Source organism: Nannobrachium achirus (genome assembly GCF_963921795.1).
Source record: "Nannobrachium achirus genome assembly, chromosome: 5".
Lineage (NCBI taxonomy): Eukaryota > Metazoa > Chordata > Actinopteri > Myctophiformes > Myctophidae > Nannobrachium > Nannobrachium achirus.
In genome coordinates, this window is record NC_137814.1 from 66,145,406 (window position 1) to 66,171,460 (window position 26,055).

Below are 26,055 nucleotides of genomic sequence, written 5' to 3' on the forward strand. Positions count from 1 at the left end.
CGCTGTAGGCGCCGACCAGCTTGTCGGCGTGGGGCTCCAGCAGCAGCGACACCAGGAGGTCCTGCACGCAGGCGGACAGACGCCTCTCGGGGATTCCCCTGAGCCTGCCGTACATGTACAGCGTCTCCCGTCCCGTCATGTGGTCCAGTAGCGCGTCGAACTGGGGACAGTAGCCGACGCGCCGCTGCACCTCTTTGACGGCGCTACAGACGCTGTGTCCGTCGACGTAGGCGTCGCCGGAGGTGACGCTCTCGTCGCCGGTAAGCATCTTGAAGGTGGCCGTCTTCCCGGCTCCTTATCCCGAGCAACTTCCTCCACTCCCTCAGGGAGTATACCGAGGCGTTCCCAAGCCAGTTTGGAGATATAATCCTTCCATCTGGTCTTTGGTCTGCCACGGGGTCTCCCAGTGGGACGCGCATCAAGGACCTTCCTAGGAAGGCGCTCGGGAGGCATCCGTACTAGATGCCCCGAACCACCTAAGCTGACTCCTTTCCAAGTGTAGGAGCAGCGGTTCTACTCCAAGTCTCTCTCGGGTGACTGAACTTCTCACCCTATCTCTAAGGGAGATACCAGCCACCCGTCTGAGGAAACCCATTTTCGTCCGCTTGCACCCGCGACCTTATACTTTGGGTCATGACCCACACTTCATGACCATAGGTGAGAGTAGGAACAAAGATTGCTCGGTAGACAGAGAGCTTTGCCTTCTGGCTCAACTCTTTTTTTCTGATGCCAGTGAAATGGTCTTTATACTAGGTCAATAAACTGCCTCTTTCATTGCCCACAAGATGATGCAGCCCTTTGTGTGGATTAACGTACCAATGTCATACATTCTCCATTGGACCCGTCTCACTCTCCTCCGTGCTGCGCTGGAACTGGGCAAAGCCGAGGAACACTTGCTCCAGCGTCACCTGGCCCACGCAGTAGTCCTCCACGTGATACTTCTCCTTGGCCGCCTCCATGGCCCCGAACACCCGTGCCCAGGTGACGGCCTCGCCCAGGGCCAGGTGGTAGTTCACCGTGCCCTGGTGCTCGTCCTTCAGCCGGCAGCTCGGGAAGGTGCGTTCCACGAAGCGCTTGAAGCGCTGCAGGTTGCTCCCTTCCTCCTCCTCCTCCTCATCCTCGTCCTCCACCTCCTCTGCGCGGTCGTGCGGTCGCGCCACCTTCGCCAGCAGGGTGTAGCCGCTGCCGAACTTGCTCTTGAGATGCTGGACGCTGCCCAGGCACTGGAGCCGCCCGTTGACCATGACGCCCAGCCGGGTGCACAGGGCCTCGCACTCCTCCATGTTGTGCGTGGTGATGACCACGGCCTTGCCGGACTCCCGCGTGGCGCGCGTCACCGCGTCCCACAGCAGCCGCTTGGCCGCGGGGTCCATGCCGGCCGACGGCTCGTCCAGGAGAACGAGCGGGGGCCCGCCGATCAGCGCTACGCCGGCGCTCAACTTCCTCTTGCTGCCGCCGCTGTAGGCGCCGACCAGCTTGTCGGCGTGGGGCTCCAGCAGCAGCGACACCAGGAGGTCCTGCACGCAGGCGGACAGACGCCTCTCGGGGATTCCCCTGAGCCTGCCGTACATGTACAGCGTCTCCCGTCCCGTCATGTGGTCCAGTAGCGCGTCGAACTGGGGACAGTAGCCGACGCGCCGCTGCACCTCTTTGACGGCGCTACAGACGCTGTGTCCGTCGACGTAGGCGTCGCCGGAGGTGACGCTCTCGTCGCCGGTAAGCATCTTGAAGGTGGCCGTCTTCCCGGCTCCGTTGAATCCCAGCAGGCCAAAGCACTCTCCTCTCCCCGTGGCCAGAGACAGACGGTCCACGGCGGGCGGGGTCCCCGCGCCGCCGTACGACTTGCTGAGTTCCTGCAGGACCAGGGGGCTGCCGGCCGCCGACTCAGCCGCGGGCCGCCACTCCAGGAGCCTGCTCCTCTCCGCGGCCACGTCGCTGTCCTCTGGAAGCGGCGCAGAGTCCACCGTCAACGGCCGCCGCCTCCGCCGCGAGAGCCTTCCGCCCAGCGAGCGGAGGAGGGAGCCAAAGACACGCCGGAGGGTCCAGACCACCTGCAGCTCCATGACAAAGAGCAACGCCATGAAGACCACGCCCTGCACCGAGAGGGACACCAGGTAACGGCCCATCCCGGGCGCGGACATGGAAAAGTAGTTCTCCTTTGTCATGTAGAAACACAACAAGGACATGCCCAGGCAGTAGCTAGGGAAGATCTGAAAGACCTTGTCCATTACCTTCACCCTCGTAGGATCAATGAAGAAGGTGAAGATGGCAGTGCCTGATACGATGTTGAAGAAGGTGAGGCATTTGTAGGCGGAGCCCGGCGTGTTGAACAGGAGGCTGAGCAGGTACATGAGCGGCGTGACGGCCCAGCCGTACAGCATCAGCATCAACAACGCGCTCGCCAAGCGGTCGGCCCCGACGAAGGCCTGGAACGGATCCGCCCCCGCAAACGCCCGCCAGATCCCCAGCAGGACGAGGCAGGGCGGCAGGAAGCTCAGCAGGTCCCACAGCAGGGCCGAGAACCAGTAGTTGGCCAGATAGACGCCGCTGACCTGCTGGACGTGCTTGGACTTGACGCTGCGCTCCGTGACCAGCAGCTGGGCGAACGTGCTGGCAACGGACATCAGATACATCAGACTGACGATTAATAAGATGAGAAATAAGGTAAAACTCCTCCATTCCCCCTCGTCGGTTGAGGGTGGCATGGGCCAATTCCCGGTCCGGATGGAAGCGGATGGATTCCCTGCCACAAGTTTGAACAGTGCGTTGTCCACCATCCACAGGGCCGTGGCCGTGGTGTGGTAGCCCGCGATGTTGAAGTACGCCGTGGCCGTGACCTCTGCAGAGCTGTTGCTGCTGCCGTTGAAGATGGCGCCCACCACACACTGCTGGTCGAACACCTCGCCCTCCTTCACCGCCTGGGTCAGGATGTAGTTGTTGAAGTCACCGTCGACGTTGACGATCTGTGCCCCCGATGCTTTGACCTGGGATTCGTATGCATCTGCCCAGCACTTTGCCAGGGCATCTCCGTCCACCCGGACCACGGGGACTCTGGTGTGGCCGTAGAGGCTGAGATCCAGGTTCAGCTTTGGCTGGGGAGACTCGAGCGAAAACCACCAAAAAAGCCAGTACACAAAAGTCATTACGGCGAGGGGCACCAGGAACTGGGCCACCATCACCTTCCAGTTCCTCAGGCTGTACAGAGCTCTCTTCAGGAACATGGCGTAGAACTGCTGCACACATAATCTGAGCCCCGTGTTGAGATTCACATCCTCGAGCTCCGTGGTGTCCTTCGTTCCAGCGGCGCTGCCATCTGCGTAATCTGAAGTCCTCTGAACGACCTCCACGTTCAACCTGGATTCCGCCAGTTTCCCCACCTTGAGGAACACCTCCTCCATGGTGGTGAGAGAAGCTCCGTAGCTGGAGACTCCCAGCTTCTCCCTGTTCGCCTCCAGCTGGGAAAACAGCTCCTCAAACCGGTCGGTGCTCTCCTTAGGCAAGATGTAGGAGAGCTCCGCCCCCACGTTGCTCTCGAGCGCCGCGTTGGGGACGTGCGCCTGGACCAGACGGGTGATCTGGGACACGTCGCAGACGGCCTCCTTCACGATGACCATGTGGTAGCCGGCGCCGTACTTGTTCTTGAGGAAGAGAGGCGAGCCGCAGCACTGCAGCTCTCCCCCGGCCATGATGGCCACGCGGTCGCCCAGCCGGTCGGCCTCGTCCATCATGTGCGTGGTGATCACCACGGTGCGCCCGCGCTTCTCGCCCTGCAGCAGGTCCAGGGTGGCGCGGCGCGCCGCCGGGTCCATGCCCGTCGTGGGCTCGTCCAGCAGCACCACCCTGGAGCCGCCGGCCAGGGCGATGCCGATGGACAGCTTCCTCTTCGTGCCTCCAGAGAGGGTCTTGGCGCGGGCGTGCCGCTTGTCCTCCAGGTTGAGGACGGCGAGGAGGTGGTCCACGTCGGCCTGGACCCGCTCTCTGGGGAAGCCCTTTAGCTGCGCGTAGAAGAACAGGTGCTCGCCGACCGTCAGGCTATCGAACAGGATGTTGTGCTGAGGACAGAGAGCCAGGCTGCGGCGGACCAGAGCCATGTTGTGACGGATGTCGTGACCGTCGACGCGGGCCCGTCCGCTGGTGGGCGGCAGCAGGCCGGTCAGCATGGACAGCGTGGTGGTCTTCCCGGCCCCGTTGTGCCCCAGCAGAACGGTGATCTGCCCCTCCAACATGTTCAGCGTGAGGTCCCGCACGGCCTGCTGCGTCCGCCCGCCCACTCTGAACTCCTTGGTCAGATGTCTGATCTGGACCCCGGGGACCAGTCCGGTGGGCTCCTCCTCCATGAACTCTCCCCTCCTCGCAGCGCTCCCAGCGACCTCCTCTTCCTCCTCCTCTTCCTCGTTCCCGCTGGCCGTAGCTGCGCGGGCGCTGCTGCTCCGCCAGTAGGAGGGCAGGATGAAGAAGTACCACGGCAGCGGCACTCCGTACTCGCCGGGGAAGACGGCGTCCACGTACCACGCCACCAGGCCGTACAGCCAGGCATCCAGCAGCAGCATCCCCAGCACCGTGGCCAGGGACACGTCGTTGCCCACCGACCCCGTTTCAAACAGCTTGGACCACCGCATTCCCCCGCCTCTGACTTCAAACCTCATGAAGAGCTCGGCTCCTGTTGCCATGGCCACGTTGGAAATAAGGCAGAGCGATGTCCTCTGGGCATGGCTCAGCGGAGAGCTGATCAGGATCAGATAAGGCGAGTAGCTCAGGATGTAGATGAAGTTGCCCGCCCATGCCGCTACGTAGGCCCGCGAGAAGAAGGTGCTGAGCATGAAGCTGAAGTTGACGGTGGCCACGGCAAAGACCAGCAGAAAGACGAACAGCAGCGTGGGGTCGCTGTTGCTCAGCACGGCCAGGGGGCCGCTGACGGGAACAAACAGGAGCAGAGTGATGAAGAAGATGGAGACGGAGAGACTGAGGAGGAAGGTGAGGAACCAGGCGCTCCAGTGGAGCCAGTTGCTGACGCCCATAATGCACATGTACTCCTTCAGCTTGTTCTCCTTCTCCTGAGCCACGGCCTGCACCACGTTGACCGAGGTGTAGAGGAAGCTGAGCACCAGAAGGTGGGGCAGCAAGAACCGAAGGCTCTTGTCTTCCGCGTACGCCGGGTCCGGGAAGCGGGACAGGCGCACTGTGGTCCGGCTCAGCAGGGAATCCGCCAGCGTTCTGTTGTAGGACCGCATGATGGCCCGGTCCACGGCATGTTGCACCGCCAGGAAGCCCTCCTTATAATAATCAGGATCACCCCCAAAGGTGTTGTTCTTCACCCGGGGTCCGGCATGAACAGTAGGGGAAGGGAACAGGCTGTCGGTGTGCCAGCCATACCTGCCAGTGGAGTGGGGGAACCGCAGGTGGTAGCTCACCTGCTGAGGTAGCGGTTCATTGCTGGCACCGTCGAAGGGAGGTTCGAACACCACGGCGGCGAACAACTTCCTCGAGCGATCGTCCCTCACGTAGTCCTCCAACTGCTTCTCCGTGTCAAACCCACGTAAGGAGATGGACACGTTGCTGTGCGGCGCGCCGACGGAGCTCAGGCTCTGATGAACATCCAGCGCTATGCTGTGCGCGCTGTGCGGCACGTAGGCCAGCTCCATGCTTCTGTTGCTGGAGCGGTACTTTTCATTAAGAGCGTCTTCAGGAAGGAAGTTGTCGTAGACCTTGTGGTCGACGTGGTCCAAGGGTCTAACAAAATAATCCGCCCACAAAATGATGACGATGCACAGGAGCAGCAGAGGCAGGGCCAGTTCACACACGGTGGCCAGGGGCCGACGCTTACGCAGCAGAAAGTTCTTCCACAGCAGTACGCCAAACTGCCGCCGCCAGAGTCTCATCGTGAAGTCTGAAGTCCTCTCTGTAGTCGCTTCTGGTTGATGGTGACAGAACGGAGATGTGTTGACGCTGCTTCCTTGACTGTCACCATCCATCGATAATAGGCATTATTCATAGCCGACTGACATCACGGACGACATCGATATTGTGACGTCAGGCATGTCCATAGTAATTGTTGCGACCGAAGGTCGCATATACTCTGAAGAATCGTGTCGCTTGAGTGTCCGAAGCCTCGTGACCGTCCTTCCGAAGCCTCTGTGATGTCAGTGTGATGTCAGCGAGTTGTGACATCACTTCCTGTACAGGGCAGCTACACGAAATGTGGATAACACTATATATGGAGATAGTCCAGTCCATCATGTCATATGGGACTACCGTCATAGAAAGTAGCCATTGTTAGGCCGGAGTCAATGGCTGTCTGTCTGACTGCCAAGTCTGCCATTGACTTGCAGCGCATGAACGCCGCACTGGAGCGTGAAAACCAACAGGCCTGATGGAAAATGATACATGGCCGCAGGCTTTGTGACGTCCCACATCTTATGTGCTGGGCATACTACTAACCGACGCCAAGGACCTCCAGAGGCCATACAAAGAGTATCTAACCCGAGGCCCCTTACTAAGTAGCATACATTTACAACATACCTTCTCCAAAAACATCAATATTGAACTCCATATGTATATGGATACATACATGTATTTTTATTAATAAAGGATAAAATAAAATAAAAATGCCATAGATGGGCATTCCCAAAAGCAAAATCCCTTTATGCCCATATATGGGGATTTCTGATGTCATCAATCTCTGACCCTAACTAGCTCAAAAGCCTGCTTTACTCTGATTTACACCCTACCTTTCCAGATGATGACCTATTGGGTACACACTTATGTCCAAATATAGAAATCCCAAGGCATCAAACCTAAGCTTGGCTTTACTAATTAACATATGTTTCATGCCCATATATGGAGATCCCTGTCCCAATGTTATCAATATTAAGGACATATCTGGAAATGCCCATATTTGGTAATGTCCACATATGGGCATGTTTTGACATAACATAGTCAGGGAACTCCATGTATGGGCATAACATTGATTCTGTGAGTGTGCCATGATTCTGTGAGTGTGCTGAGCTCCTAGGGTTGATACCCTCACAAAAACATGAACAAACTCCCCCCAGAATGACAACAACTAGAATCGTCAGAGAAACGCTGTGGTTGGCCAGATTGTCAAGAATTGGCGCGACCTCGCCCTTTAGGGCGAGGTTGCATGTCACCCTGAGGTCGCATTCCACCCTTGGGTGTCTTACTAGTAATAACTAGAAATACTGTTCCTACGAAACAGTGAGGGCTCGCATGTAACTCCATGTATGGGCACAAAAATCTACCCTTTTGGCTGTACCTCATTGGCTAAGGGCCCTGCCTTTGTACTGTCGGTACAGCGTTTTGAGGAGAACTTGACTGATAAATAAAGAAATATTGAAGATAACATACGTGTGCTCGCTTTCAGCGAGCCTACAATAATAATTGTGGCTCTAGTCTGAATGACTGAACCACAAGGCTAGGTGGGAGAGGAGAGCAGCAGTGATAAGAACTACAAAATGACATTTGAACAACGTATCGGCTACGCCGTTATAGTAGAAACCTACCTGAAGATCTACTATACCTACCTGAACCAACGATCTTATAACACAACCCATTAAGACAAAGATGGGTAAATTCTCCTTCTACAACACTGCCACCCAGGGGTGGAATTCCTCGACTACCTCCCTTAAAACATGTAGCTCGCTGGCATCCTTCAAAACTGCCCTGAAAACTCGTCTTTCAGGATGCCAGAGGATGTGTTTTTTATTAGTCCATTGATTTTATGGTTTTAGAAATATTGTAAAGGGTTTTATTTATTAAAGATTTATATTCACTTTTAACTCTTATTCTGCTTTGAACGTTCCTGTTCGCCCCAATTTTTCAGGTCGCGCCGCGCCAATACGGCGCTCGTTCGTTTACCTTGTCTGATGACTGTAAGCTGATGAGGGGTCGTGCCGCCGTGTACTGTAAACACATTTTCCGCGGTGATGGTGTAAAAAATCCATTATGCGTTAACATCAACGGAGACCAGTTCACTTCCTTGTTGATTTCCTCTGGCCGTGAGGCTCTGTGGCCAGTGACTGCACTGAATGTACAGCAACACATAACAGGCAAATTTCATTCTGTGCCAATGACGTCTCTTGACGTCTTTTTTCGCAAAGGCGTTCTGTGCCAATGACGTCTTTGACGTCTTTTGAGTTTTTTGCATAAAAAAAAAAAAAAAAAATCTAAATTTTCAAAAAAATTCAAAAAAAATTCAAAAATCATGGGTGGCACATGAACCTTGGAGCCATTTTGGCATTTGGCACAGATAGAGTTAATTCTTGCATGACGCTGCCCTCTGCTGCCTGGCAGACCAAAGTGCACTATTGCACAATCAAAAAAAATGTCTATCTATCTACTATAACGTCGCAAAGGTAAGCCGCTTTTTGATGGCACCAGACCCAATAAATAAATTAATAATCTGGCAGTAGTAGAGTTAATAGTTGTTTGTGTGCTTTGCTTCATGGAACACTCTTTGCTAAACTACTCCTTTAACTGCTATTATGGGATATTACAAAACTGGGTTTTACTTTATTATTCATCTTAAATACAGAGGACCATATAGCTCTACACAAAGGTTACATTCAGTTCTTAATGCGTTTGACACAGCACACTTGGTTGTATTTCATACGTTATTGTACGTTCAAGGCCTATTTTAAATAGAGCCTTGGGTCATTCCACACTTAATAAATATTCTGTCAACCCTACTGGCCACGAAGGTCCTCTGGTCCTGACATATATGTCCCTGTTTTATGTCCAGAGTGTACAAAGATAAATTCATATCAACTATGTTGACATGGCAATTAATGTATTGAATCACAGAGTTCACCTTAATGACTTTAGGCCAGGGGTCCTTGGGGGGGGGGGGGGCTTCCAAGGGGTCCCCTGCTAGTTTCCAAAGCCAAGTTTACACCGTGCTGCATAATGTTGATGAGGATGATGATGGTGCGCGCTGGATAGAAAGTGAAGCTCAGTCGATATGAACTCCAATCAATATCAGCTTTAACATTTTAAGTGTGCGTGTGTGCGTGTGCGTGTGCGTGTGCGTGCGTGCGTGCGTGCGTGCGTGAGAGAGAGAGAGAGAGAGACTATCAACAAGACAGCATAACTTTAACTCCTCCCATACATTCATTCATTCTAAAGACAGTCTGTCAGCAGCTGTATGAGGACTGTCCATATTGTTGTGGTCTTATCATTGTGTGTAGGCTACAGTAGACAGACATAGCGTCCATAGTATTATGGTGTTATCATTTAATTGTGTGTAGGCTACAGTAGGCAGTCACTCAGTCACTCAGTCACAAAATGCATTATACTGCTGTGACCAATACAGCCCAGTAGAGGGCGGAATCATTCCACAACAAAAAGAAAAGAAAGGAGAGGATAAAAACAACGGGTAAGGTCTAGTATTGTTCTATTATTGAAAGCAGTCCTCAGTCATGGAGGTGAGCAGTGACACAATTCAGCACCAGGACAGCTCCTTTCAGCACCAGGACAGCTCTGCAGGTAAGAAAGCAACTCATGTTGATCTCTCTCTCTCTCTCTCTCTCTCTCTCTCTCTCTCTCTCTCTCTCTCTCTCTCTCTCTCTCTCTCTCTTGGCATGACAACATATTTCTTACATTGCCAAAGCATACATATAACATAAAACAAAGCATAACATTGGACACAAGTGAGCTATAAACATCCTAACAACAATAAATAATAATTGTTGTTAGGATGTTCTCCTTGAGAACAGAGTGAACACAGTCTGTCTTCTCTAGGCAGCCAGCTCTGTTTGTGTCTGGCTGTTTCTATGGCCAGGTGGTGGTCACTGAGTCTGTACATAGTCAAAGTCTTCCTCAGTTTGGGATCAGTAACAGTGGACAGGTACTCTGCAACGGTGTATTCTCGGTTTAGGGCCAAATAGCATTCTAGTTTGCTTTGTGTTTTTGTTGTATTTTTCCAATAGGTGATATAGTTTTCTTGTTGCATTTTGATAACCTGGTTGGTGGAGGTTGTTTTAGTCAGGGGAGGGTTGGTGGAGGTCAGTCATAGTGTATAACATGAATAGCACACTATTGCACCAGGAGACAAACCCTGGCTGTAACAGTGCTCATCCCCTGATCATTGTGGGCTCGTCTGAAAGGTCTTCCCATGGCATCTGATTCACAAAGTTTATCTAGTGGTGAAAATAAAGTTTTCCTAGGACTACAGGGTGTTAACCCAGTGTTTCTCAACCTTTTTTTCTGCATGGGTACACTTTTCATGTCCCAAGAAATCTGTATCTCCAAGTTTCAAATGTGTACGTTTCTTCGCAAAGTAAAGCCCTGCTTCATCATACAAGGCTGTCGCACAACAGTTGTGAAAACAGCCGATCTACAAGCACACAACGCCTCGCACCGTGAGGCGTTGTGTGCTTGTAGATCGGCTGTTTTCACTAGTTTAAATCATGTTTAAAATGATAAATACAATACTGGCTTTCAAGCAGTTTCAAGGGGCACACTTGACCCTTCTCAGGGGCACACCAAAGGTCCCCAGGCACAGTGGTTGAGAAACACTGTGTTAACCTGTCGGGCAACCACACTAATAAACAACAACAATGATGTTGGTTTAGATTTGTTATGCCATTGTTTTTACGCCGTGGCTCCAAGCATCACCTGCAGTTCCTGGCTTTCATTGACTCCAATGTATTCTACAGGACTGTTTAAAGTGTTTGTTCATAATGGGAGCGTTTCGCTGTTACTACGTGTCATCTGTTCGACACCCAACTCTAACCCTTACCCTAAACCTAACCTCTGTGGGATGGTCGTTCGAAAGAGCGAGATTTCCCCGTTCATAATCTGGTCAACATGGCTCTAATTGACTCCAATGTATTATTGCGACCGTCAGGTCGCACTTACTATCAAAACCTCCACAAACTGTCAGTCCGTCTGTCTGTCACACCTCACACGTCACACTATTGCCCTGCTCATATCTCCGCAACCGTTGCCCCGATCCATGCCAAATTTTGCACACACGCTCCTTGGCTGCCAAACTACAACCTCCAAGGACCCGGAGCTCCAGGGACCCCCAGGTCCCTGGGGGACCCCCAGATGTAAAAAATGTCCAAATGTGCAAAAATGACCAAATGACCACCCCAACGGGGCTGCTCACGGGGAATTCCCGGGGACCACCGACTCCTGGTGCTCCAGAACGGATGCAAAAGTGGTGGCGCCCCCAGTGGAGGACCCCCTGCCACTGCAGCGCGCCCCCAGTGGAGGACCCCCTGCCACTGCAGCGCACATAAAATGCCGTAACTCGGGCTAGGAGCGACCGGGAGAGCCGGGGCCGGTACCTATTCGTCCACCTCGGCGGCGCGGAGACCCCACCCCTCATTTCTCACATGGCCCTCTTCTACCGCCACCATGTGGCGGATTCTTGCAAAACACATTTTTGGACACTGCTCCTACAATTTTTGCCCTAAAATCCAGCAAGAGCCGTTGGCCGCCGCGTCCACGTCCATGGACGCGGCCGTGGACGCGTCCATGGACGCGGCCGCGAAAAAAACGTCCGTGGACGCGAGGCCGCGTCCACGGACGCAAACGGCCGGCCGTCCCGGCCGTGGACGCGACCGTGGACGCGGCCGTGGACGCAGACGGCCGGGGACGCGGCCGTGGACGCAAACGGCCGGCCGTGGACGCAAACGGCCGGCCGTGGACGGGTCCATGGACGAGGCCGCGAAAAAAAGGCAGCGAAAAAGAAAAAAAAAGGTGTCTATTGTATGTATTTTTTGATGGAGATTTCAAATATGACCTTCTTTTTTGCATAGGACAACTCTAACCTGCATCAATTGGTATTTTATAATTGCCAATTGTACCCTATCCATCTAAAAAACAAATTGGATGTCTATTGTATGTATTTTTTGATGGAGAATTCAAATATTAATTTCTTTTTGGGATAGGACAACTCTAACCTGCATCAATTGGTATTTTATAATTGCCAATTGTACCCTATCCATCTCAAAAACAAATTGGATGTCTATTGTATGTATTTTTTGATGGGGAATTCAAATGTTACCTTCTTTTTTAGATATGACAACTCTAACCTAAATCAATTGGTGCATCAACCTACTTACTATCTATCTATCTGTCTATCTATCTATCTATCTACATTTATATAAAGCTGTTCTTGCATTTGAATTCAAGTCTGACACAAGTTAAGGTTAACTTAGGTAGTATTTCATTTTGCTGGCTTTTAGGGTCTGTGTGTGAGTGTGTAGGCTCACAAATTATTATAATTGTCTATAAGTGACTGACTATCTATCTATCTATCTATCTATCTATCTATCTATCTATACTTCACCTTTAGTCCAGAAGAGAGTTCAGCCTCAGGAACTTGCACACATGGAACTGTGTCATGACTGTGTCATGGAGCTAAAACAGAGCTATGTTAAATACTCACAATGACTCTGATGGACCAATCAGGGTGGTGGTGGGGGGAGGGATCAACAATAGACAGAAACTGGATAATGCTTTGTTAACTGTCCCACCTAAGTCCCTGCTAGTCTGAACAAACATCACCTTCCTTCTCATAACACTACTACTACTACATTTATATAAAGCTGCTCTTGCATTTGAATTCAAGTCTGACACAAGTTAAGGTTAACTTAGGTAGTATTTCATTTCGCTGGCTTTTAGGGTCTGTGTGAGTGTGTAGGCTCACACATTATTATAATTGTCATTAAGTGACTCTGAGATCTATCCATCCATCCATCCATCCATCCATCCATCTATTTATTTATACTTACTGTTTACATTTTCTATAAATATTTATTTCTATATAAAACTCAGTTGTGTGGAGTTATTGTGTGCCCTTTCTTGTTGCTAAAGAGTCCATTTGTTCACTAGACATTAAGTCAAGGTTACTATTTTGAGTTGAAGCTAAGTGTTTTATTGCTTTGTGGTTTAACATGATTTAAAAGGCAAATTCATTGTTATGGTTACTTTAGAAGACTGCTTTTGCATTCATGAGTTAAGAGAGCCAAGCTAATTCAAAGAGTTAGGTTAAAGGAACACAAAACATGACCTAACTCACAGCTGCCATTGGACAGACAGTTACAACATACTCTTATCTTTCACAGAACAGACAATTATCATTTATTTTATCTATTTGAGACTATGTAGCTGCTCTAGGGGAAATAGAGCATTATATCAGCCTATTCAATTGATAATGACCAATGGGTGCCAGTTTCTAAGTAGTTAAAGCATATTAACATAACAATATATGTGGCCTAGACATGGATATTGCCCAATCAACTCGTAATCTACAGAAATGTCCACCACATCACACAGTATAAAACCTAGTAGGCTTAGTGGATTACCTATGTTAAATCATGTCAGGTTAGTTTGGTTCAAGGTTCAAGTATAATAATTTATGAGACAAAAATGTAACACAAATGTGCACAAATGTACAATCACATCTAGGCTAGAATGATAACATAAAGTCCTGACTACTCCTTGTTATTGTGGTCCTAAATACTACAATGATTAGTTTGGATGCATTGCTTCTATCATGTCCAATTAAAAAGAAATACATTACATACATACAGAAATCTGCCTTCTCCTGTATTGTATTAGTGACATTCATTATAAATAGTAAAATAACAGGACAGAGCAAAAAAGGCCTCTGTTGTGTCTTTATCTGATCACATGCAATCAGACACTCACACTGCACAGCAATATATAAACTTTATTACAGGCTCAAGGCCCACAGGGTAAGAAGACAATACATTACAAAGATAATAATTTAAAAAAACAACAACAGAGAGTACATTCACCGAGCCCCACCGGAGCTAAATAGGCACTCATGCCACTCATGCCAGTGTCCACTAATGGTAGACGTGTACCTGACAGAGCTACATCCAGGGTCTGTCATCAGTCTCTGGAACAATCTGAAACAATGTATCTTTCCTGTGGCTGTTATAATGAACACAAACAGATCAGAAAGTAATTTAACATACAACAATGTACGGGATTCCTTTCTATTAAAAGCAAAATCATCACTGGGTCAAAGTTGTTGCTTGGTTCTCCCCATATAAAGGCATGTAGGTAACAGTAACATGATATTATGTCATGAATGATAAAAGTAATGTTTAAACACTTTGATGTGTGTGAGTTCATCTGGAGACTTACTCAGTCTGTGTCTTACAGAGATCTTGATGGTCTTTGGGTTCCACCTGTTCATCAGAATTGCCGCTGGTGCCGTCTAGAGATTTCATCTTCACTTGAAGTCTGGAGTCTTGAAATGATGTACAGTGTATTCTGGACAGTTGTGGACACTCTGCAACTAACCTAACCTAACGCACACTATGTGTTAATGTTGATCAATATAATAATGTAAAAATACAAAGTTAAGTAGACCTAAGTAAGAAATAGTAAATACATTGTAATAATACATTGAAGGGGAAATGTAGAAAAACAAATGCAACTCAGCATTGAATTTATGGCAAACATTTTGCTACTCAACCCTTTCCAAATAATATACAATTAAGAAGTGGGATGTTCCACTTAGTAAGAGAAAGAATTAATGAAATATTATTTTTTTTAAAAGCTAGAAGACTCACCTATTATAGTAACCATGTGAATTGCTAATAATGTTATGGGTCAGATGTGTAAAGATCTATCACATTGTATTGTTCTTTTCAGACTCAACAACAATAATAATGATGATGTTACTTAAATGCTGATCAATGTGTGAATCTGGCTCTTATCAGGTGTGTGTTTTCTCTCCCTGTCCTGTGCTGTCCTCAGTTAAACCAAGACAGTGCTGTTGTGACCAATGTGGAAAAAGCCTTCAGCTCAATTTATTATCTCAAAGTAGACCAGAGAATTCATACCGGAGTGAAGCCATTCAGCTGTGAACAATGTGGGAAGTATTTTGCTCGTCTGGACAATTAAAAGATCATAAGCGTTCACATACTGGAGAGATTGTTGTGACCAGTGTGGGAAAAGATTTGTTCAAAAGGGGATTTTAAGAGAACACCTGAGAATTCACACTAGAGAGAAGCCCTATTGCTGTGACCAGTGTGGGAAAAGCTTTACTCGATTGTCTTATCTCAAAATACATGAACGAATTCACACAGGAGAGAAACCGTACGGCTGTGTCCAATGTGGGGAAAAGTTCAGTTTAACGGCTGCTCTGAAAGTACACCAGAGATTTCACACCGAAGAAAAGCCTTACTGCTGTGAACACTGTGGCAAACGTTTCACTGTAAAATCTAGCCTCGTACAACACAAGAAGATTCACACTTGAGAGAGACCTTACTGCTGTCACCAATGTGGGAAAAGGTTCACTCTGAAGACGGCTCTGAAAAGACACCTGAAAATCCACACTGGTGAGAAGCCATATACTGCTGTGTCCAGTGTGAGAAAAGGTTCAGTGATATGCATCATCTCAAAGCACACCAGAAAAATCACACTGGAAAAAAACCTTATTGCTGTGACCAGTGTGGAAAGAGCTTTCCTAGACTGGAACATATCAAAATACACCAACAAATTCACACCGGAGAGAAACCTTATATCTGTAACCAATGTGGGGAAAACTCTGTCAGGTACACGTCTACCGTTAGAGGCCACTGGCATGAGTGCCTCTTTAGCTCCGGTGGGGCTTGGAGAATGTACTCTGTTGTTGTTTTTTTAATTATTATCTTTGTAATGTATGGTCTTCTTACCCTGTGGGCCTTGAGCCTGTAATAAAGTATTGCTGTGCAGTGTGAGTGTCTGATTGCATGTGATCAGATAAAGACACAACAGAGGCCTTTTTTGCTCTGTCCTGTTATTTTACTATTTATAATGAATGTCACTAATACAATACAGGAGAAGGCAGATTTCTGTATGTATGTAATGTATTTATTTTTAATTGGACATGATAGAAGCAATGCATCCAAACTAATCATTGTAGTATTTAGGACCACAATAACAAGGAGTAGTCAGGACTTTATGTTATCATTCTAGCCTAGATGTGATTGTACATTTGTGCTGTTTACATTTTTGTCTCATAAATTATTATACTTGAATCTTGAACCAAACTAACCTGACATGATTTAACATAGGTAATCCACTAAGCCTACTAGGTTTTATACTGTGTGATGTGGTGGACATTTCTGTAGATTACGAGTTGATTGGGCAATGTCCATGTATAGGCCACATATATTGTTATGTTAATATGCTTTAACTACTTAGAAACTGGCACCCATTGGTCATTATCAATTGAATAGGCTGATATAATGCTCTATTTCCCCTAGAGCAGCTACATAGTCTCAAATAGATAATAAATGATAATTGTCTGTTCTGTGAAAGATAAGAGTATGTTGTAACTGTCTGTCCAATGGCAGCTGTGAGTTAGGTCATGTTTTGTGTTCCTTTAACCTAACTCTTTGAATTAGCTTGGCTCTCTTAACTCATGAATGCAAAAGCAGTCTTCTAAAGTAACCATAACAATGAATTTGCCTTTTAAATCATGTTAAACCACAAAGCAATAAAACACTTAGCTTCAACTCAAAATAGTAACCTTGACTTAATGTCTAGTGAACAAATGGACTCTTTAGCAACAAGAAAACAAGAAAAGGCACACAATAACTCCACACAACTGAGTTTTATATAGAAATAAATATTTATAGAAAATGTAAACAGTAAGTATAAATAAATGGATGGATGGATGGATGGATGGATGGATGGATGGATAGATCTCAGAGTCACTTTTATATTATAATAATTTGTGAGCCTACACACTCACACAGACCCTAAAAGCCAGCAAAATGAAATACTACCTAAGTTAACCTTAACTTGTGTCAGACTTGAATTCAAATGCAAGAGCAGCTTTATATAAATGTAGTAGTAGTAGTGTTATGAGAGGGAAGGTGATGTTTGTTCAGACTAGCAGGGACTTAGGTGGGACAGTTAACAAAGCATTATCCAGTTTCTGTCTATTGTTGATCCCTCCCCCCACCACCACCCTGATTGGTCCATCAGAGTCATTGTGAGTATTTAACATGGCTCTGTTTTAGCTCCATGACACAGTCATGACACAGTTCCATGTGTGCAAGTTCCTGAGGCTGAACTCTCTTCTGGACTAAAGGTGAAGTATAAATAAATAGATGGATAGATAGATGGATAGATGGATAGATAGATAGATAGATAGATAGATAGATAGATAGATAGATAGATAGATAGATAGATAGATAGTAAGTAGGTTGATGCACCAATTGATGCAGGTCAGAGTTGTCATATCTAAAAAAGAAGGTAACATTTGAATTCCCCATCAAAAAATACATACAATAGACATCCAATTTGTTTTTGAGATGGATAGGGTACAATTGGCAATTATAAAATACCAATTGATGCAGGTTAGAGTTGTCCTATCCCAAAAAGAAGGTAATATTTGAATTCTCCATCAAAAAATACATACAATAGACATCCAATTTGTTTTTTAGATGGATAGGGTACAATTGGCAATTATAAAATACCAATTGATGCAGGTTAGAGTTGTCCTATGCAAAAAAGAAGGTCATATTTGAATTCTCCATCAAAAAATACATACAATAGACACCTTTTTTTTTCTTTTTCGCTGCCTTTTTTTCGCGGCCTCGTCCATGGACCCGTCCACGGCCGGCCGTTTGCGTCCACGGCCGGCCGTTTGCGTCCACGGCCGCGGCCTCGTCCACGGCCGCGTCCCCGGCCATCTGCGTCCACGGCCGCGTCCACGGTCGCGTCCACGGCCGGGACGGCCGGCCGTTTGCGTCCGTGGACGCGGCCTCGCGTCCACGGACGTTTTTTTCGCGGCCGCGTCCATGGACGCGTCCACGGTCGCGTCCATGGACGTGGACGCGGCGGCCAGCGGCTGTCTCTCGAGCCGGGGCCGGTACCTATTCGTCCACCTCGGCGGCGCGGAGACCCCACCCCTCATTTCTCACATGGCCCTCTTCTACCGCCACCATGTGGCGGATTCTTGCAAAACACATTTTTGGACACTGCTCCTACAATTTTTGCCCTAAAATCACTCAAATCGGTACACAGTATGTCTACACTCATGTCATCAACATGGATCTGTCCCATATCTGCCACCTGACGGTCGCTTATCTCCCGATTAGGGAGTCTTACTGGTTATAGTTAGCAACACCTTCAGCCACAACACCAGAGAGGGAGCAAAAACAAAGATCTAAAAATACAAACCCATAAGACAAATATGGGTAAATTCTCCTTCTACAACACTGCCACCCAGGTGTGGAATTCAGCGTAAATGACACAGATGACTGTATACCTCCTTTTAATTTACCTTGGTGGGGGAGCCCCATCCAAGACAGAAATAGCAAGACTCGCAATAGTCGAGGAGCCACAGGCCCAAAAGCTCAGAGAATTGGGTTTTACCTGTGATGTCATGACATACTTTTTTTTTTTTTTTTTTTCTATTCATTTGGTCATTAAGGTACACAGAACGAGAGGCCTGCTCTGCCGGAAACATTACGAAAAAAGTTATGGCCTTTTGTATATTCACTGTCCCACTATACAGGAAAAGAAAAAAATATATATAGAAAAAAGAATACATCTGCTTTAAGTAAGCAAACTAGGGATTCTTCATGATTCTTAAACCATTGCAAGTATTTGTTTTGCATGAAAAACATTCCTTGGGCTAGATTTCAGCCTCACAAAACTGTTAAAAGTGATGAGTCATCACTTTTTTTTGATGACTTGTTTTGTGGGGCTGAAATCTAGCCCAAGGAATGTTTTCATGCAAAACAGATGCTTGCAATGGATTCAGAATCATGAAGAACCCCTAGTTTGACCCCTCACATGCTACTTAAAGCAGATTTATTTTCTCTTTTTAATAATTGTCGATGGGACAGTGAATATACAAAATGCCCATTTTTTTTTTTCGCAATGTGTCCGGCAGAGCAGGTCTCTCATTCTGTGTACCAAATTCATAGAAAAAACTAAAATAAAAAGTATGTCATGACATCACCGTGGCTCCCCGGGGTCATGCTCAAGCTACCTCAACCCTATGTTCCCTCAGCCTTATGTTCCCTCAGCCCTATGTTCCCTCAGCCCTATGTTCCCTCACTCCCTAACAATTTATTATACCCTATGTTCCCTCAACCCTATGTTTCCCCCAGCCCTATGTTCCCTCAATTCCAAAATAGACCCTATGTTCCCTCAGCCCTATGTTCCCTCAATTCCAAAATAGACCCTATGTTCCCTCAGCCCTATGTTCCCTCAACCCAAAAATAGACCCTATGTTCCCTCAGCCCTATGTTCCCTCAGCCCAAAATAGACAGTGCCATGGCAGATCTCTGGGGGTCCCTGGAGCTCCGGGGGTCCTTGGAGGTTGTAGTTTGGCAGGCAAAGAGTTTGTGTGGAAATTTTGGCATGGATCGGGGCAACGGTGGTGGAGATATGAGTAGGGGGAAAGTGTGACGTGTGACGAGTGATGTGACGGAGGGACAGACAGACCGGTGGAGGTTTGGATAGTATGAGAGTGTAAGTAAACTGCGACCTACGGTCGTAATTAACCAGGTTAGCATTCACCAGTATCATCAGGTTAGCATTCTCCAGGTTAACATTCACCAGGTTAGCATTCACCAGCATCGGCAGGTCAGCATTCGCCAGCCTTCAAAAGGTTAGCATTCACCAGTGTTGTCAGGTCAGAATTCACAGGTTAGCATTCACCAGGTTAGCATTCAACAGCGTCGGCAGGTTAGCATTCACCAGCATCGGACGAATGGGGCGTCAGAACAATGAGATGTCGGACCAATGCCATGGCACCGTCTATTTTGGGTTGAGGGAACATAGGGCTGAGGGAACATAGGGCTGAGGGAACATAGGGTCTATTTTTGGTCTGAGGGAACATAGGGCTGAGGGAACATAAGGTCCTATTTTGGGATGAGGGAACATAGGGCTGAGGGAACATAAGGCTGAGGGAACATAGGGTTGAGGTAGCTTGAGCATGACCCCTTCATATGTATCTCCATCTAGGGAGAGCATCTTGGTGTATAAGAGGTGTCCCATATGACACTTTGCGAGGTCTTCTGCCCCACAGGACCAAAGCTCTAGCCATGGAGGCCAGGGTTCTGATGCTGGATGCCGTTTCTCTCTGCTGAGATCTTCAATAAATTGTCAACCTTCATCCTTGTTGAACATTCGTTGTTTCCGTCGTAGAACCTCTGCTCCAGACCACAGGTGACGGCGGCGGCCATCTCCTCCAGGATAGAGCGCGCCTCCGACGGAGGGAACGACCGCACGGCCTCCAGAGCCTGGTCGGCGTGGTGACGGCACAGATCCACGGCCGAGGAGCGCACGCCGTCCGAGGAGTGGAAGGAGAGCGGCGGCCGCGGCGGCCGCGGCGTCCGCAGCTTGGCGCCGAGCTGCAGGCCCAGGGAGAGGTGTTTTCCGTAGTGGTGGGCGAGTCTCTGAGGCTCGGGGCTGTGACCGGCCAGCACCACGGCCGCCTGGCAGCTCCTGGCCAGCAGCGAGCCGTGGGCCAGGAAGGCCTGCTCCTCCCACACGGCTGCGTCGAAGCACCCATCGCCATCGCGGACGTCAGCGGAGCATTCGTTGTAGACGTCACAAACATGTTTTATGAGGAATACCTGGAATAATAAAATATTTAAACTTTTAATTTTAAAGATATTGAAGAATAACAACCCCTGGGGTCATTTTTGACCCCACTCATGCATCCTAGGGTTAAGGATAACGCCACCAGAGTCATATCCTATTCTCACCTTAATACAAACTCATATCATAGACAGGTGGGACAACATGAAAACTATGTGGGAAAGTTGTACCATTACCCTCCATTCTACGGCGATTTAACTTCATGACTGCAGCCCACTGTAAAATGTGCGGGCAGTGGAGTATCCCTATATGTATATATATATATATATATATATATATATATATATATATATATATATATATATATATATATTACAATGCAAATTGTATTTTACTGAAATACATCTGTATGCACTTACAAATCCTTCATTCTTTTCGCCTATCTTGATCGCCAGTGATGGGAAGACTGTTATTATGCTTTTCGCCAACAGCACCTTGTCAGAATTTGCAGGGTAACTGAAAGCCTTCGTATCCTCTCGTCTGGACTACTGCAACTCACTTTTCACCTCAGCAAATCATCCATAGAGCGTCTTCAATTAATCCAAAATGCTGCAGCCAGACTGTTAACCAGGTCCAGTCGTAGATGTCACACAACCCCAGTCCTAGCCTCCCTGCACTGGCTTCCTGTTGTTTTCAGGATTCGTTTCAAGGACCTGGTAATAACATAGAGCTCTGCATGGCCAAGCACCAGCATATTTAACTGACCTGCTTAAATGGTATGAGCCCACTAGGACCCTGAGGTCAGCAAACCAAGGTCTACTGACCGTCCCTCAGACAACCTATGTCACTAAAGGTGACAGAGCCTTCCAGGCTGTTGCTCCTAGTCTCTGGAATGCCCTTCCGCAGGACCTGAGATCTGCAAGGTCTGTAGGTATTTTTAAGAACCAACTAAAAACCCTTCTGTTCAGGAATGCTTTTGCTGAATTTTGATTTTGATTTTGTCCTCTATGTATTATGTCTGTTGTTTTGTTTTTTTGTAATACTTTATTTGGTCAATCAACATGTGTACATTTTCATCATATATATTTCTTTTTTTACATGTTGTGTCCCTTGTGGACATTTTGACCCATTTTTTTTCTTTTTTTTTTTTTTTAACACGTGTAGAAAACCCACCACCTACATAACAAGACAAAACACTACACAAAGATCAAATACATAAAAAAATAAAAAATAAAAAAATAAATTAAATTAAATTAAAGAGGATTTTTTGTTTGATGTTTGTGTGTGAACTACTTTTGGTTTGAACAAAAATAAAGATAAAATGAACAGAACAAAAAGGGAGGGCTAGGTGGGCATGTTATCCTTATTTAAAAGATAAGAGGCCCACCTTTTTTCAAATACATTTTCCTTACCATTTATTTTATATGTCACCTTCTCCATAGAGTACATGTCCTCCATTTTTCCCAACCATATATCCACCCTGGGAGGTTCCAAACTTTTCCAACCCCTTGATATTTGTTTGAGTGCTGTAATTCTCAAAATCCAAAAGAGATATAGATCTCTGCTCTGCAGACTTTGGGGACGTGTTCCCAGAAGTATATTGTGGTTTTGTAAATTTAAAACTCTCCCACATATTTGTTCTATTATTTGTATCACTCTTGACCAGAAAGTTTGTATTTTGGGACATGTGAGAAAAATATGGGTGTGATCCGCATAGCTCTCCCCACATTCCCTCCAGCAACCAGAGTTTGAGTGGTACTTAGATATTGACAGAGGTGTTTGGAAGTACCTTATATTGATTTTCCAGGCATATTCCTGCCAAAAAGGTGATCTTAAGAAGTTAAAAATGTCTTTGAAACTCTGATTCCACTCATTCCCATTTATAGTAATTCTCAGTTCTTTATCCCACTTATCCTTACCTTCTAAGCCTGGCCGCACTCCCTCGGACTTCCTACTGGGTCCCATCAGCCAATCGTCTATTCCCGTACTTCCCCGTAATTTATGAAATTAATCATAATTTTTTGAAAAATACAGTCGCAGGTCGTGCTCTGTCTCTTTAAGAGACGTTGTGCAATCGGATCACGTCAGAAACGTGATGACGTCATCGGCTGGCTCTGCCACTGGCTCCACGAGCGGCCATTACGTTCCCCTTCACTGTGTGTGCTGCAGCCTGGTTTAGCCCATCCCCTCGTCTTTTTCGACCAGACGACAGGCGAAATCAAGGCTTCGGAATGAGTGGAATACATGGAATTAGATCGATGTGCGTGCGACGAGGACGTAATGTACTTTCGAACGCTGTTTTTTCTCGCGGATTACCCCATCTCGCTCCATGCAAATGAACGGCAGAAATACACTGAACGACCCGCGCGCGTTGTTTATCATTTGGTGTGTTTGTTTTTTAAAATATGTTTATAAATAAAACGCTGATTGCACGGCAGTACCGGGGTTCAGGGGGTTCTGCCGCGGCTTAAAAGGTGTTTTAATATAGACTAAATCTTCAGTTTTAATTTCCTGAAATATTTGATAAAGTTGTCCAATTGTATTTCTATAATCATTTCTTTGATGTGATTTTATTATATATCTCAGGAGAGGGTGAAGGTTTCCAAGAGTTCTGATCTTTTAGGTAGCTCCTCACTTGCAAATATCGATGAAAGTGATTTCTAGAAATTCCATATTGATCAACTAAATATTCAAAAGAGACCACCAATGTCTGTTGTTTTTTAGTTTTATTGTACAGTTACTTTCATCGTTGTATTTGTATTGTATGTCAAGCACTTTGTGAGTCTTTCTCTGTGAGAAGTGCTATATAAATAAAATGTACTTACTTACTTACTTACTTACTTACTTACTTACTTACATCCACTTGTCAGGACTCCAAAGATCCCAACCTGTCACACAAGTTATAGAAAGTACGCAAAGGCCGACATCACCACACTGATGTCAGGGACAGAATGGCCCATACAAGGAGATAAGCACGCTCCATATATGGTTTGATGAGGTCAGGGTTATGACACGACACCCCTGCAGCAGTGTATATAAACTGCCCCGAAAAGCTAATCAGACCAGAGAGTGAACCAGACAGCAATCTCGGTCCAAACCGCTCCTCTCAGCGGTGGGTCTTGTCCCAGATTAAAACAACCAGGCTCAGAGCTACATGTAGATGTATCACTTGTTTAAGTTTGATTATTTATGTATTGACTGTATGCTGAAATGTAGGACTGAAGTATCAGAATGTAAATGTAATGTATAATCTTTTCAACTCAACAGACACGTTTGTTTGAGCACACCTCTGAACTTAACTGTCTGCAACCATTAGTGCCAGATTATAGGGACTTGGGTACTACATTTAAATGTTTCACAAGGTGAATGTCAACAAACATGGCTGGATTATAAGTCATTGTGGGCTCGCTGAAAGCGAGCAAACGTATGTTATCTTCATTATTTATCTATCAGTCAAGTTCTCCTCCAAATGACGTAATCCATCAGTCAAGTTCTCCTCAAAATGACGTAAGACACTGCCTTTGTACCGACAGTACAAAGGTAGGGCCCTTAGCCAATGAGGTGCTGCCAAAGGGTAGATCTTTGTGCCCATACATGGTGTTACATGCAAGCCCACACTGTTTCGTAGGAACAGTATTTCTAGTTATAATAATTATGACATATTTCAAGGGGAGACATTTCAGTTAACAGTCGGTTGTGCAGTAGTCAAAGTACAATGCATAGTCTCACAAAAGCGATGCTGGCTCTGAATGGATTTAGCCGGTGTTGCATCACTGCAGCGAAGCACTCATCGACTGTAAAAATCATTAGTCGAGGATTAGTCGGCACACCTAATGACCAGAACAATGACTATGACGTCGTTATATCCGGGGGAGGGATGGTGGGGACCGCCATGGCTTGTTGTTTAGGCATGGATCCCAATTTGGAGGGGAAGAAGGTTTTGCTGCTGGACGCAGGCAACAAGACAGTGATGGACGGCGTCCCTGAAAACTACGGCGCCAGAGTTAGTTCTATCAGCCCCGGCTCTGCCACCCTCCTCAGTGGCCTCGGAGCGTGGGATCATATCACAAACCTGAGGTACAAGCCCTATCAGAGGATGCAGGTTTGGGACGCCTGCTCCGATGCTCTGATCACATTTGACAAGGACAACCCACAGGACGACATGGCATACATCGTGGAGAACGACGTCATTGTGGCTTCCCTCACCAAACGGCTGGACAGTCTTCCCCCTGATAACGTGAGCGTCAAGTACGGCTCCGAGGTGGTGAAGTGCGCTTGGCCAACAACGTCCTGCCAGGAGGCCGACTCCATCCCTTGGGTCCGGTTGACGCTGGCTGGCGGTGAAACGCTTCGAGCCAAGCTTCTGATCGGCGCCGATGGACCAAACTCGAAGGTGAGACGAGAGTCGGGGATTCGCACTGTAAAGTGGGATTATGACCAGTCAGCGGTGGTGGCTGTGCTACACCTATCAGAGCCCACAGAGAACAATGTTGCGTGGCAGAGGTTCCTCCCGACGGGACCCGTAGCAGCGCTACCGCTGTCGGAGACGCGGAGCTCTCTGGTGTGGTCCACCAGCCACCGACGCGCACAAGAACTGCTGCGACTGGACGAAGAGAGCTTCGTGGATGCCGTCAACTCCGCCTTCTGGAGTAACGAGAACCAGTCCGAGTTGATGGAGACGGCTGGCTCCCTGTTCCGCGACGCCTGGTCTCTCCTGACGCCATCTGCCGGCTCAGCTCGCCAGCTTCCTCCCAGCGTGTCCGGCATTGGTCCAAAGAGTCGGGTCGCGTTCCCCCTGGGCATGGGCCATGCATCAGAATACGTAAGGCACCGGGTGGCACTAATTGGGGATGCGGCCCACCGCGTGCACCCCCTGGCCGGTCAGGGAGCCAACCTGGGTTTTGGGGACGTGGCTTGCCTCGCGCGAGTCCTGAGCCAAGCGGCCTTTAAGGGGAAAGACCTGGGATCCTTGCAGCACCTGTTGGAGTATGAAACTGAACGCCAGCGGCACAACCTCCCCATGATGGCTGCCGTTGACCTCATGAAATGTCTCTACTCCACTGATGCTGCTCCCGCCGTCCTCCTGCGCACCTTTGGTCTGCAGGCCACCAACATGCTTCCTCGCCTAAAAGAGCAGATCGTGGCATTTGCAAGCAAGTGATATTTGTCCTGTATTGGAATGACTGGACTTGTGGCTTTTTAGGTTATCATAGGGACTTGTAAACACAACACATATTAAGTGTATTAAGTGTAAATCACTTCTGGGCTAATGTTCCTACTTATAATGATCCAAAAAGACTGTCCATGGAGTCTATTAGGCAGAAATGCTCCTGTTTCCCCAGCAGAACCCAGCAGCTCTCATAGCATAGAGTGGAGCCTATAAGCCTATCGCTTTTACACTTGTTGTGGTCAAAAGTGATTTTATTTTTCATGAACGTGGTACTAGTTGTGATTACAAACACATCCATGTCATCGTTGTCCCACACAAGCCATCAC

General features: G+C 47.5%; 2 protein-coding genes across 2 annotated transcripts; one reads left to right on the forward strand and one right to left on the reverse strand.

Annotated features, from left to right (window-relative positions):
- Positions 1–821: 821 nt before the first annotated feature.
- Positions 822–5,972, reverse strand: LOC308285267 (phospholipid-transporting ATPase ABCA3-like; the record flags this gene model as incomplete). Its single annotated transcript, XM_080725984.1, has 1 exon — positions 822–5,972. The coding sequence occupies one exon, from the start codon at positions 5,970–5,972 to the stop codon at positions 822–824; it is 5,151 nt and encodes a 1,716-aa protein (XP_080582110.1).
- An 18,302-nt stretch (positions 5,973–24,274) lies between these two features.
- Positions 24,275–25,720, forward strand: LOC308285827 (ubiquinone biosynthesis monooxygenase COQ6, mitochondrial-like; the record flags this gene model as incomplete). The annotated part of the gene is made up of 1 exon (XM_080726718.1): positions 24,275–25,720. The coding sequence occupies one exon, from the start codon at positions 24,275–24,277 to the stop codon at positions 25,718–25,720; it is 1,446 nt and encodes a 481-aa protein (XP_080582844.1).
- Between the last annotated feature and the right edge of the window lie 335 nt (positions 25,721–26,055).